Source organism: Dicentrarchus labrax, unplaced genomic scaffold, assembly GCF_905237075.1.
Source record: "Dicentrarchus labrax unplaced genomic scaffold, dlabrax2021, whole genome shotgun sequence".
NCBI lineage: Eukaryota > Metazoa > Chordata > Actinopteri > Moronidae > Dicentrarchus > Dicentrarchus labrax.
The window spans coordinates 10,203,797-10,217,789 of record NW_026136722.1 but is presented as its reverse complement, the minus strand read 5'-3'; the positions used below and the strand labels follow the sequence as shown (position 1 = coordinate 10,217,789).

Here is a 13,993-nt window from a genome sequence, read left to right as displayed (position 1 = left end):
AGACATATGTGAGACAACAATGCATACAGATTAATCATGTTCCATGCATTTAATAATATAAATTATTGCATATAATGTTATTAAATCTCAGTTATTGAGTACACCGTTTTAATAACATGTACATATGCATAGCCAAAATGAATTCACAACTACAGTTTGCACCACTTCATCATGTAACAATATCTAATGAGCCTTGCAGCTTTTCAGAGAGGATGTGTCTCTTTCTCTGAAAGCAACAGTAACCTTGCGTCATATGTAATAGAGCAACAAGGACAGCTAAATTAGAAAAGCTATTGACTTGGTGTGTGTGGCCTGAAAGGTCCATTAAAATGCAACACCACAGGCTACAAAAGGCCATGGTCAGCCAGACATACTCTGCTAGTGCCAAAATAACTCCCCAACTCCACTTTTGACTGTGTCTCATCTGTGGATCACAACTGTATGAGACAAAGTGAAGAATAAAGTTTAGCGGCCATTTTCAGTACATATTCTGAATAAACTTGGGATGAGATGTGCAGGAAGTGGTCCTAAATCCCCCTGCATTGTCTTTGTTTTTCTCAACAAATGATGTCACTGCTGGCTCGACTAGAAATAGAAACCTGTCACGCACACTACTGGGAATATAGGGCTCCATTCATTCACAGGTCAGAGCATGCCAGAATTCTTTCTCATTGGATTTTAGGAATTTATATGTGATGATGAAAATGTTGCACCCATCCATTAAGAGTTACATTTTTTGTGAAACTGACTTTGCCACAGTAAACTTAGACCATGTCCCTATTACACGCACAATATCCACATGTACATACAAGTCATTCAGTCATCTCTTTTATTTTTAATTTTTAGTATTTTGGCTGCACATAGTTAAGACTACATGATTGGGGAGAAGTTAAGATCAAGAGGATGGGGGAGATCATCTGTGTGATACATTCATACTGCAGTTAACAGTGCATACATTTTTTAACATAGGTGACCCCCAGCACGGATCAGACCTCTAACTTTTGTGGTGCTGATGCACTGACATTGAGCACAAACTGAGGTCCCTCTCTTTCCTCTGTGTTTTTTTGGGTTCCTTCTCACTGAGCTTTCACCTGCTCACTATATCACATCACTTATTACTGCAGGTTGGTACATGGTGACAGACCAAGGCTTCCAGAGGCTGCACAACCTGTGATTGTTTGTTTTGCATGTGGTTTCAATTAGAGCGAACAGCTGAGGCAGATGGAAACTGGTTACATAAAGCTGCTCTAGTTATCATTACACAAATCAATAACTATGGCCGGTCATTCAGCAGATGCTATATATTTTTTTTTATATGTTTTCACAACACTCACAACAGTAATGTCACATATTGTTTTTTTATTTATTTGTTTCTTCATATTTTATAATTTTTACTCTACAGGGTCAGTATAGTGTTACAAAATTCAACCATGCACAGACATCATGAGCTAGAGTTTAGTTCAGATCAAGGACAGGGGCAAAGCAGATCATCAATATCCTGCAATCTCCAATGACAGATGAATGAAATAGGCAATGTATTACAATAATAATAATAAACAATAATAATAAAACGGAATACTAAGATTTGAGATGTTTAAAGCTACATTATAACGCATGAAACAGCCTTCTTTTAGAGTTGAAATTCATTTCTTATTACAGGACTATGAGTTTTAGTGTTTTGCTGAGAGATTAAACATCAGATTTTTGCAGAGTGCAGGTATATTTCTTCCCTCCTCATCACTCTCAGAATCAGAGATAAATCTGTCCCGCTTATTACACCTACCTGTTGGTCCTTGCAGCGCAAATCTGCCGTGCCTTTGGTGTAAAAAGTCCCATATGCGCCAGATATGCACACTTCGTCCTTTTTGATTCCTGCTGCTCTTTTGTTGTGTTCACTTAGTTTCCCACCTGGCGCAGCCAATTCTGCCATAACCCTCTCCAGCAATACTGAAGAAGATGTTTGTCGTTGCAAAGACAGACTTTAAAAACACGTGTGCCTAACCCCGCCCCTGTGGCAGCGGCGGCCAATAGGAAGCTGCAGCGCCTGTTTGAGGGGTCTGAGCCCGCACAGAGGGTTTACATTATCTGTGAGTGCAGTTAAAGACCGTTTGTTATCAAAGGGACGCTACAGAACTTGACATTTAAACTTAAAACAGGGGTGGAAAAACATCTCCAGAGTCGCTGAAAACTACCATAGTTAATCAATTATAATTGGTGTTCATATGTGGATTGTTTTCCTGTTCTCTATAAGAATCAAGCAATACAGCCTACTGGGGAGTGTGGAGCACTCTAGGGCTCTCCAAAATAATCCTCCACTGCTGGAGTGATGGTGAGTGTGCTCAGTGAACACAAGGTGGCGGCGTGGAGCTGCAAAGAGGACTCACTGAAGCGATGGCATCATGTGATTGGTGTTGTTACTGTAATTCATGTTTCAGAGTTTTACAAGGTCAGAGCAACTTTTATTTGACTTACATTTGTGGTCATTGATTTTATTCATCTAAAGCATAAAAAAAACAAAAAACACTGGATATAAAGTCACATATAAATATATTTACAAGAGTACACCTTATTATTATTATATAGCCCATCCCATCACATCCCTCATAACTGGCATTATTGGATGAATCCACCTTGTATTATAATGTATATTTTTCTGGTTGTTTAAGCTACAAACATGTTTGCTGCATCACCTCTCCACTGACATTGGGATTCATCTGGTGAGCGTGTCCGTTTCTCTTGACTGATGGAAAAAGTGGATTTTGGGACTGTGGACCCTCTGCAGGACGTCTCCCCCTGTCACACTCTTCTGCACTGAGCAGGGGCACCGGCACCCACATAGTCTCGTTGAACAGAGCATAGTCCACCTTGTAGCGCCTCTTACCCACTTTCAGCATGTCCTGGAAGCGTTGACCCCAACGGATGTCTGCTGAGGTGTAGGAGGTTCGTGTCTGGTGGAGCATACCTGTAGAGTCACCTGTGTAGGTGAAAGACACCACCAGCTCAAAGTTGTCCTCCAGCAGGTCGTCAGGGCCCAGGCTGTAGAGGGGACTGCCAGGCTCCAGCTTGTGAATAATGGTGGCTGGTGTGGCGAGGACAATGTCTCGATCCTGGATGTCCAGGTCCTGGTATGACATCACAATAGACCCCAGTGGCTGTTTCACATAACGGACTAACACGGCCCTGGCAACACCCTCCAGGATGTGATTACCTCTGAAGTCCCCAAGTCGCCATGACAGACACAGAGCCCCGTCTCGCTGGTTGACCACCGCACAGCTGCTGAAACCCACCGTCTGAGCTCTTTTACGAGCAGATGCCATTTTACAAAGAACAATACCAATAATAATGGTGTCAAGGAGGCAGCTGAATACATCTTGAACCGTCACTACAATAATGGCCACAATGCAGTTCTCAGTCATCCCCCTAAAGCCATATCCAATAGTTGCCTGGGTCTCCATTGAGAACATAAAGGCTCCTGTAAAGCCACGCACATTGTCCACACAGGGTTCATTATCTACATTGTCAACGTCTCCATGTACATATGCAATGAGCCAATAACACAGGCCGAAAAAGAGCCAGGAGAGAATGTAAGAGAGGGAAAAGATGAGGAGCATCACCCTCCAGCGGTTCTCCACAAGAGTGGTGAATATGTCTATCAGGTATGGGCTCCAGTTTCCAGGGGTTTTCTGGAAAACCACAGGGAACCTGCCATCTTTCTGCATGTAGCGTAGCCGCCTGCCCTCATTTTGCCTGCCCAGTGTGTGGATTGTAGTGTAGTGGGTATCAATGGTGTCCTGCTCGCCCCTTTCAATACTCATTATGACCAAGCCTGTCAGGATCCTGTAGAAAGACAGAGATTAAATAGAATATGCTGTCAAGTTAAAGTTGAATAACGTGACAAAGTGAACTCATGGGAAGTAAGGACAGCATTTTACTCATTACATGTGGCTAAAATGTAAAAGGCTTTCAGACTTGTTTGTTAAGCTGAACCCTTCATGTTTGAGCAAGCAGCCTCGGTCAATCTGAGCCTCAGGCTATCTGAAGCAAATGACTTGAGTGGTGCCCGGCTCTTGGTGTGAAAAATGTACTTCAAGAGAATGAGTTTCTTACTGGTTGATTATTTACCAGAAGTTCCATTACAGGTCACTGGACACTGTCCAAATCAGTTGTGCTAAACGTTCTCAATAAACACATTAATCTCTACAATATAGCCACATGTAATCATGAAGAGGATTTCTGTCATTCAGCTTGTTATGTTAAAAATACTCCAACACTCAATAAGAGCTATTGACATTTGACATTCAGTGTGGAAGTGTTTGAGCTACTGCATAAATTACAGTTGTGATCACTCTAGGTAAAAATGTATTAAACAATTATAGAAATTATAGAGACAAATTTAAATTCCATTATTCAACACACCACAAACCAAGCATAAGAACATGCAAGGTCAATACAATATATTCAAACATCAGTTTAAATGTTTTAATATGTACATTTAATACAGTAAGAGGGCTCAAAACAAACCCAGGAGCAAATTATGTTTATTGTATTCACAGAAATCTCTCGCTTGTGTTAAGTGAATGGTTCAGAGTGGTTGGATCTTACCTTTTTATTGTTTTTTCTATGTATCTATCTGAGCATTTAATGTTGTTTTGATTTGTTAGGGCACCCTGGATTTGTCAGTGCTGACAAGAACGTGGAATTGTTAATTTTTTAACTTTTGTACAATTGTACAAAAACATATTTATTTCCCATCTATATCCAGAAGTGAATTGCTGTCCCTGCCTAGAATATCAGCCAGCTAATCTTTGTAATCTGTTCAAGCAAAATGGGTGGCGATTGATCTCACAATCAACAACAACTCCTATTTGTCTTTTACTTTTATCAGTTGCTGCTGTTTTGCAGATATATGTATATATATCTCAAGAATCACATGTTGCTGCTTTTTCTCCAATGTGCCCCCTAGGTTTCAGAAAGCTACATCCACAGCATTTGTTGTGTTGTTGAATGCATGTACATTTTACTCAACTTGGACTACATTTTATATAGTACCTTTAATCGTGTTAATATTCATTTTAGTCACTGGATATTAATCTTAAAAGAGACTTTCTGTCCTTTAATGCTCATGTTCCTTTTCCGGTTTTAACAATAGATTTTAGTGTCATCAACCCTTAGTCACAAATAATTTAAGCTCTTTAAGTATTTGTAAATTTTGACATAATATGTAAAAGAAAAAAATATTGCAAATGTAAAGTTGTTTTCTCATGCAAGCTTTATTGACGTGAGCCTGACACACTTTATATTTCTGTCCTTCATACACCGAAAGCTCCAACACAAGTCCTTAAATCTTGACCTTGTTCAGGTATTGATCTTAGCCCATGGTGATATATATAGATTTGGCCATGACCATCTGACAAGATTAAGGCTTTGAGTCAGGGAAATCTATTTCCCACAGGGAAGAACCTCTTTTTTAATCAGTTTGGTTTATCTCTTTAGTTCTGAGTCTGTTGCCTCCCAGACGTGACCCAGAACAATGTCAAACAGGGAACAGTCAGCCGACTTTTGACAATAAAACTCACAGCTTAGAGAAATCCAACAAATGTATGGTACTTTGAATCAGTATCAATATTTTGCTCCAACCCTGTGCGGACAAAAATGTATAGCCAAAAGAAAAAAACAGTCATCATGAAAGTGTTTATATCATCTGTGTCTTTACTCCAGAAAGAAAGTATGTATCAGTTAATTAGGCAAAACCTTGACCTCAGTCTGGTGCAGTTATTAATCCCTTTTGTCCTCATGAAGGTAAATTATTATCCTCCAACCACCTCCAAATGTTACCTGAAATGTCAATCTTTAACCACACCACCTCCCTTTCACTAACAGATAAAATACACTAAAGTCAGAACATTTTTTATCACTTCCTTACACTTTTGTAATCTGACAGCTGCTTGAGTTGTCACTGATGAAAGGCACACTATCAAGCTTATGTTATGAGTACACAGTGCCGAGTAACCTCACTCATTGATCAATATGTTTTTAAAGCTATGTCCTTCCTTGCAAGAAGTCTGTCAGACTTTTATCAAGAGTTTTTATTGCTTAATTGAGCCTGAGAACACGTAGCTGATGTTTATCTCAGGTATGATAAATGGCTTTTCAAGAGTTTACTTTTACTGTAATGTAATTGCGTTGCTAAACTATTGTGGGTACCTGTAAGCTTTATTGGTTATAGTGTTTGCGCAGTAGTGCCAAGTGCAGTCTGTAAAACACACAGTGTTCCTGTCAGTCAGATAAATGTCAGTTCAAATAAGATGTTACTGTAGTTTAAATGGGCTCCTGTTGGCAGGTAAACACTGAGTACAAAAATATTCTAAAAAGTCAAAGATTGAGACCTTTAAGAGCAAAACACTACTAAAAAAAAAAAAAAACCAACTCAAACCAACTTCAAGTGTTTCAGTAAAGGCTCAAAATAATTTTGCATGCTGCAGCAAGTGGTGACAGAATTTGATAAATGTGTATAGAACAACACAGAAAAACAACAAGTTACCAAGTCAACATGCATTCATAAGCAATTGAATACTTGACTTATAAACTGCAGAGTCACAGGTTTCAGACAGTTGCAGCCTGATTTCTACACAGCAATCACAGAAGTCCATGGTGAAGGACAAGAACAGGTTACAGGACAATCAGGGTTCACAGAGGTATGACGCGCCCACCCTCCAGGATTCACATGACACATGGCACGAAAGGAGCAGGGGAAATAACCAAGACTAGCTTATCTGTTAAGAAATGGTGGTTTTATCATTTGTAGGTTTGTTTATCTCTACTTCTTTACCTTTTGCACACATGTAACTCTACTTACTTTATCTATGTTTTATGCATATTTAACTTCTGTGAGATACTCTATGAGTATAACGGATCAATAAGCTGGAGTCTTTCTTAATTAAATCCTACAGAATAACCTGTTTCCATGTTTGAGGAATTATTTTGAGTTATGTTTCGTTATCTGAGGCGTTATACTTGTATGCCCTTGATCATATATTTTTTTAAATTCCAAACAATGCAGTTCATTTGCTAAAGCACGTATGTTTCCCCATATTTAATGTGGATTCACAGCAAAAACACTAAGGGAAAAGATACAAACCAAAATATGGGTGTAATATATTTCTTTATGTTTCTTCAGTTTCTGGCAAAACTCATATAATGACCACATTTGTTTATCAATTAGTTAATTTATTATCCTTATTTTCCTTCCCTGCTGATATCTTGAAGTAGTAATATGTTGAATTTTGTATCTATTCCTCTGCACTTTATTGCAATTATTTAGTAACTTTTAGCTACTTAGAAATTAGTTTAGTTAAACCTTTGACACACTATTCTCTCAAAATGTCTGACATTTTGTAGAAAGCCAAAGCCAATTTTGTTGTATTGTCGGAACAGGAAATTGAAAGGTTTATCCATGACAGAATTCTTGTTTATCACTTTGAATAAGTCTTCAGCATACCACAATACTTATAAAAAGCAGACATGGCATATTTCAATATTCAACTTACTTGCAGAGTAGAAATTAGAGATTGTCAGGTGTCACATAAGCCCATCAGTTCTCCCAAGCATTGGACGCTGTGTTGCCACAGTGGAGGTAACCTCTGAGTTCAGTTGGTATCAGAGTGTTGGGGGCTGGCCTGGTTCTGCGGCAAAGTCCCATTTTCTTCTGATATCCCAGCAATCACTTCCCTCTGAAACCTTATTGGACAATCTGGAAGAATTTATGACCTATGGAATATTTTAGAGCTTCCTCCGGAAAAAAACATCAGATGTCCTCCTTACTGTTTGTTGCTGGTAGATGACGAAAAAGAAATTGTGCAACTTAAATAATCCTCCACAGATTGAGAAATACTTATGATTTATAGCAGGTTATTTTGCAGCTATGTATATTTGAGTCATTTTGCTTCGGATTTCCGTGATTCATTAGACAGAAAGTTAACCTTTGCTACATAAGGTGCAGACACTGTCATTGGAGAGGATTTTCTTTGTCTCAGGTGTCCTCAGTTGGTTCTGATAAGACAAGAGATCACAGCTGAACCGCCAGGACACACTAACTTTTAAACCACCTTTATTGCAGTCATAAGAGCACCCAAAGCTGTTAGATAGAGGTCGACAGCACCAAAACAACCTTGTTGTGTTTTTAAAAATAGAACATGACCTCCCTCCCCTCTGAAACCTACCGGATTCATCATGTATTGGGTTTTTAAGATGACGTGTGAATATAAAGATAAGAAACATTCCTCTGAGAGATAACCTAGAAAGAATAGTTCATCAGTTTGTCATTTACGGGCAGCAACTATATAATGAACAAGTGAAACCACAGACAGAAAATAGTGGTACTTCCTTTACATATTAATAGTATAATACATATTAGTATTACATAATAATACCCATACATGTGACAGGACTGGTGTATTTATTGATTTAAGTATCCTGCATCGTGTGGTACTACAACACGATCATGCAACAATCTGTAATGTACAGTTTCAGGATCAGTGAGCCAAATAGGTCTACATATAATGACGCACAGTATACCTCATGAGTCAAAACTATTACATTTTAACTACTTAAGTATTTAACAGAGAATCTTGACCAGACAAATAATTGTTACTGTGAAGTAAGGAAACATTTATCAAGTCTATGTGGAATGGAAGCAAGAAAGTCATTTCACCACATCAGTGTAAGTGAGACAGTGGCCTTCAGCTGGCATTGAATTGGAGCCATTGGAAGCTATCAGAGCTCAGATAGGAAGGTGTAATAAGGAATAATTTGGAGAAATTAAGGGCAAAGTGCAATGTTAATGAGCTGATGTTTCCAAATGTGATCTAATTGGCTGGATGGGACAGGGTAGGAGCATCTAAGTAGCATTGACCATGGGCTTTATGTGGTGAGAGAACATTGATTTAAAGATACGAGCCGAGAATGTAAAGAATGTGTTTCAGTAACACTTAATAATACAGCTTGCAATTTACAGTCTATATACAATTGTGTTATAGGAATCATAGTAATACTCACCAGTTCCTGCTGCTACTTATCTTCAAATCACAGTACTGGGAAACAAAACAACTGTAAATCGTGGGCTATATATTTTTATTTAAAAAAAACTGAAGTATAAAGGAAAACAACCATGCACATGTTTTTTCCTAGTAATCACAAGGTGGCCCAGAAGGAGGAGTCAAACACAGCAACCAGGAGGATGAGGGTTTTGAGTAGGGAGGCAGCCTGCGCACCCAGGGGGCTTTTGAAACAGTGAAGGGTGTTGTTTGTTTGACATATTTGAGACCAGAATAATCTCATCTATGACTGATAATGATCAGGTCATTCAGGTATGGAACATGCATATTCGAGATAAAGCACCTGTTTCTCAATGGTCTAATAGTCCAGGGGGATAAAGGATTTAAACTATTTGCAAACTCCCTTTTCCTTATTCATAAGCCACTTCACTTGAATTCCTTAAATTATAACTTTTATTTGAGACACTTGAGACCATGGCACAACTTCTGCTCTGTTTTATAAATAGGTTATAATGATGACACACCCCATCACTACATCATATGACACTTAAAAAGAAATCTTAATACAGTGCAATCAAAGTTAAATAAGTTGAATATTACATAAGCTAATGAGCTTGTGAGTCATATTGTCAAAAGTAAAATGCTAAATCTATAAAGCCTAAATTCATAATCCAGCTGTCAAAACAAATTGTTTTTTTAATGGCCATTCTGTGAGAAGAGAAGCCTGCCCTTTGACTGCACTGAAACCACAGTGTAGTCAAAGGGCTGCAAGTATTTGTCCTGCATCCATCACTGGGAGAACTGGCTCTTTGAGGGTAAACTCATGTTTCCTTTATTGACTGCCTCAGCTCACTGTCATGCAGTGCCATTGTAATGCAAAGTTGCATTGGCTAGCCATGATGAAAAATAGCAGCTGGAGCTACCTGAATGTGCTGGCAGGTATAGATAGTGACAGTAATTGCATTTATGCTCTTAGTGTTTACACAGATGACTGAAGGATAAGATGTACTCTCAGTGTAATTAATCACGCGATGGTATTCTCACACACAACTGTGGTTAAGTCATGTTGTCTTGTAGTGAGCCTACGTGGTAAATATGTGGTTAAACGTCACAGACAGGCCTATTTAAGTTTCATGTCAAGCTGAAATCTAAAGAAAGGAGCAAAAGAAAGGGATGGTACAAAACTGGAACACGGCTTTCAGTTAATCTGCAATTATTACTCATATGTGAAACTAATAGTGTCATTCCTGTGGAGATGCAGTCAGAAATATTTCTTACACACAGTCTGTGGAAAGCAGTAATCTTACTGACTTTAACAGTAGGTAAGTGTACCTTTTATCTCACAAAACAATGTTTTCTAGTTTCTAGTAGACTGGCAGAGGTATTTCTGAAAATATTTAAAGCTCTGGTTCACATTCATCTCTAATTCCAGGATGTGGAAATGCTGACTCCGACTGCAAAAGTCGTCGTTGTCTTGCTGAAATGTTGATCAAGAAAGAACTTTTGTCTCAGCCACAGTATGAAGACTGCACCCATGAGATTGAGGTGCCGTTCATTGAGTACCAAACCCTGGCAGTTGTAAGTATTGTTTTATGATTTGTTTTATTTGATCATTTAAATCATTAAAATTACAATTATATATATTATTCTGTTTGGCAGTCATTTACAATTTACATTGTTGGAAGATGTATTCTTCATACAAATGTAGTTAAAAGTACAATACTTACCTCTGAAATGTAGTGGAGTAAGTATAAAGTAATAAGTATAAAGTAATAAGTAGAAAATTAATAAGTAGAAAGTTGCATAAAATGGAAAGTAAAGTAGCTCTAACCCCAAATTTGTACTTACGTAAATGCACTTACTAAGTAACATTTCACCACTGGTCTTTTATTATATTTCATTATATGTTTGTGTTATTGTAAGCCTGCTGAAGATGTGTTAAGAATGTATTTTGCATTTGTAAAATGCATACCGGATGCCTTAAAACATATTAAACCTTATTTATCTCACGTATATATTCAGACACAAAGACACAGATTATTGCTTATAACATTTCCACCAGCACTCCAGTAGTGTTGATATTTTTCCTAACCACATTTTTGATATTTTTTTTAACAGGACACAAAGAATCTCCGCCTGTTTAGTCGTCTGCAAGCATCAATTGTAAGCTTCAAGTATTTATAAATGCACAAAAAGGAACAGAGTATGTTTCAATCGCATTCATTCTAATTTTAAACCACAGGAATGGAAAGATCCTGAGTTGGCATGGGACACATCAGTTTACCCATATGATAATGTGATCCTGCCCGTAAATAAAGTCTGGACCCCAGAGCTCCATGTGACAAATGGGTCAGTCAAAAGAGTTTACAGCTATTATCACAAATTGAATCCATCTTGACTTTCATCTGACACATCTGTTGTCTTTCACCTGCGTAGAATAAGAACAACCATGAAGCACAGCTCCCGTGATCTGCTGGTGTTCAGTGATGGCAGACTGATGCACGATGTGATCATAAATGCAGAGGTGAACTGTGAAATCAACCTCTTCAACTATCCCTTCGCTGCTGATGCATGCCCTATCGCGCTCCATACCTGGTCCAATTATGGTGAGCTCAGCAACTCACTAATACAAATGTTACACAGTATTATTATTTTTTTTTAATTTAATTTAATTATTTTTACATATCTGTGTTAAGTTAAGATTTATCTTCTTCAGTCATGAATGGTTATGGTGGAGGTTGGGCGGGGTTTTACAGTTATGCTTTTAAAAGTGGGTTTTCCAGTTGTTTAAAAGCATAGCCATAACCATAATAACCATAATTCAGCTGTCTAAATGTGTGTAACTGACATAAATTCAGAGCAAACAATACTGAAATTTACCTTGAGAGGCAACTGGACTAAATAAAATCATGATAGAGAATCCATTGAGCCAGGCTTGCATGTGGTACAGTGGTACTAGACCAATCAGCATCCTTTGGAAGAAGAAATACTGGCAGCTACGGAGCAAGCGGCAACCTCTGTGGCAAATGAAGCCAACGCAAACAAAAAAATGCAGTTCCCCCGAACAGCCACTTGAGGCTGGCTACAGACGTGCTCAATCTCCAGGGTCCATATTAAAACACAGTCAGGTGATGTCACTTGAGGCAAAGTTGGAGGCTGAAGACCACAAGTTTGAAAATGGAGTATTCAGGGGGTGTAGGCACCAGGTTTGACAAGATGTATACCTGAAATAAACAAGACAATATCTCTGATTCTCCTGCATCGATTTTTCTGTCCACAATGACTCTAGGACTGCAATGCTATATTGGAGGAGTGCTCTTCTAAAGAAGGCTTAATTTCTTTCAGGATGTGGCACAATGCTGTCATTGGATGTTGTGTATCTGGTTAATAAAACCAATGGAGACTGGCAAACTACTGAGGTGAACTTACTGACTCAAGGACTTGACCACCATTACATCATGGTAAGTTTATGAACATGTGGAACAGTCATTTATATATAAGTAATGATCTGCCAATTTTTTTGCATTAACATTACAGTATTTAGCTTTGAAGAACAGCAGCTGACTTGTGTGATTGTGACACGGGGGGGAGGTTAGAACGATTAGTTGAGAAATATAAAACACACAATTTGATTAATTTAGAGCAATCAATGATGAAAGTAAATCTAATTATTCTAGATGAGGTGTTCTCTTCGTATTCCCTCTGAAAATTGCCCAAATAAACAACACTTCACTATTCTTACCCACATACTGAACATACATTTCTTCTGTCTTACTCCTCAGGTGAAATTGAGCATCAAATATCTCAACCCCTTCATAACATTACTATTGCCCAGCATTCTGATCGTCCTGGCTGACGTGGTCAGCTTCGCTCTGCCGCTGGGAGGCGGTGAACGCAACTCTTTCAAGGTCACTCTGGTGCTCAGCTTCACCATGTTCCTCATCATCCTGAACAATGAGCTCCCTGGAGACGGCGAGTGCAGCCCCATCATCCGTATGTCAGCTCTCATGCAGAAACTCATGCACAAACCAATTATACGAACAGCATCAAAGTTTGAGTGACTAACCGTTTGTCTGTGCTGCAGGAACCCACTTCTGTGTATGTCTGGTCTTGCTGGTGTTAAGCATGTTGGTGTCCCTGGTGCTGACACGGTTGGCCAAAGACGGCAGCATTATTTTCTCCTGCTGCACCAAAGGCCCAGTCCCAAAGAAAGAGGAAGAGAACGAGGATGAGGGTGAGGAAGAACTGCAATACTTTTGATATTAAGTAGGGTACTTTGATTTTCTTTTGACAAAACACACTGTATGACCTGCTCTGATTGCTTATTCAACCCCTACAGAAGCCAAAGCTGACATTAGTGTCGTTCAGCTGAGTGCCTCAGAGGAGCACGGTCGGATGCTCAGAAAGGTGGTTGACTTCCTGGAAGATTTTGACGCAAAGCTGCTGAAAAGTGAGCAATATGAGCAGTTTGCCAGCAGACTGGACAAGATATTTTTCTGGCTCTATTTCATTGGTGGCACTATATACTTTTCTGCAATGACTTATGTAATGGTAAATTATGAATGCGAAATCAACCATTTTACTTTCTGGTACTAATAAAACAGGCTCAGTGCGTATTAATGCATGCCACTATCTTATAAAAAACTTAACTGAGCTATTCTTCATAAAATTACAAATTTAAGATAGTTATATACGCTCTCATTCATTCAAATTCAACATTCAAATGCAAAGATTTAAAGGTTGATACTATTTCAGCACACATTTATTACATTTGTTACATGTGTATAACCTCTCATTCATTATGTCAAATATCATTTGTACTCATAGTTTGTCTCTCGATGTCTGCTACAAATGTGAGTTAGCATATTTCTGAAAAACAAACAAATAAAGGATTATCACCACATGATGTTTAATGAGATGATTGTTTAAAAATAGAACAT

General features: G+C 38.5%; 2 protein-coding genes across 4 annotated transcripts in view; one reads left to right on the top strand and one right to left on the bottom strand.

Annotated features, from left to right (window-relative positions):
• LOC127356303 (5-hydroxytryptamine receptor 3A-like) overlaps positions 1-13,954 on the top strand; it is a 32,070-nt gene extending 18,116 nt beyond the window's left edge. For 2 of the 3 annotated variants that reach the window (XM_051387939.1, XM_051387938.1), the window contains 8 exons: positions 10,486-10,631; positions 11,172-11,216; positions 11,296-11,402; positions 11,490-11,659; positions 12,399-12,514; positions 12,836-13,046; positions 13,138-13,287; positions 13,393-13,954. In XM_051387939.1, the coding sequence (XP_051243899.1) occupies positions 10,536-10,631; positions 11,172-11,216; positions 11,296-11,402; positions 11,490-11,659; positions 12,399-12,514; positions 12,836-13,046; positions 13,138-13,287; positions 13,393-13,649 (1,152 nt within the window). In that variant the 5' untranslated portion in view covers positions 10,486-10,535 and the 3' untranslated portion in view covers positions 13,650-13,954. Of the gene's footprint in view, positions 1-9,963; positions 10,376-10,485; positions 10,632-11,171; positions 11,217-11,295; positions 11,403-11,489; positions 11,660-12,398; positions 12,515-12,835; positions 13,047-13,137; positions 13,288-13,392 lie in introns of those variants that run through there. The other variant, XM_051387940.1, reaches the window with a different exon arrangement.
• On the bottom strand, positions 2,667-7,728 carry LOC127356304 (inward rectifier potassium channel 16-like). The gene is made up of 2 exons (XM_051387941.1): positions 7,548-7,728; positions 2,667-3,837 (listed from the first exon to the last, which is right to left on the bottom strand). The coding sequence occupies exon 2, from the start codon at positions 3,813-3,815 to the stop codon at positions 2,667-2,669; it is 1,149 nt and encodes a 382-aa protein (XP_051243901.1). The 5' UTR covers positions 3,816-3,837; positions 7,548-7,728.
• Positions 13,955-13,993: the final 39 nt, after the last annotated feature.

Bases quoted from the DNA above. Each gene is read 5' to 3' on its own strand.
- LOC127356304 (XM_051387941.1), bottom strand. From the start codon at position 3,815: ATGAGTATTGAAAGGGGCGAGCAGGACACCATTGATACCCACTACACT.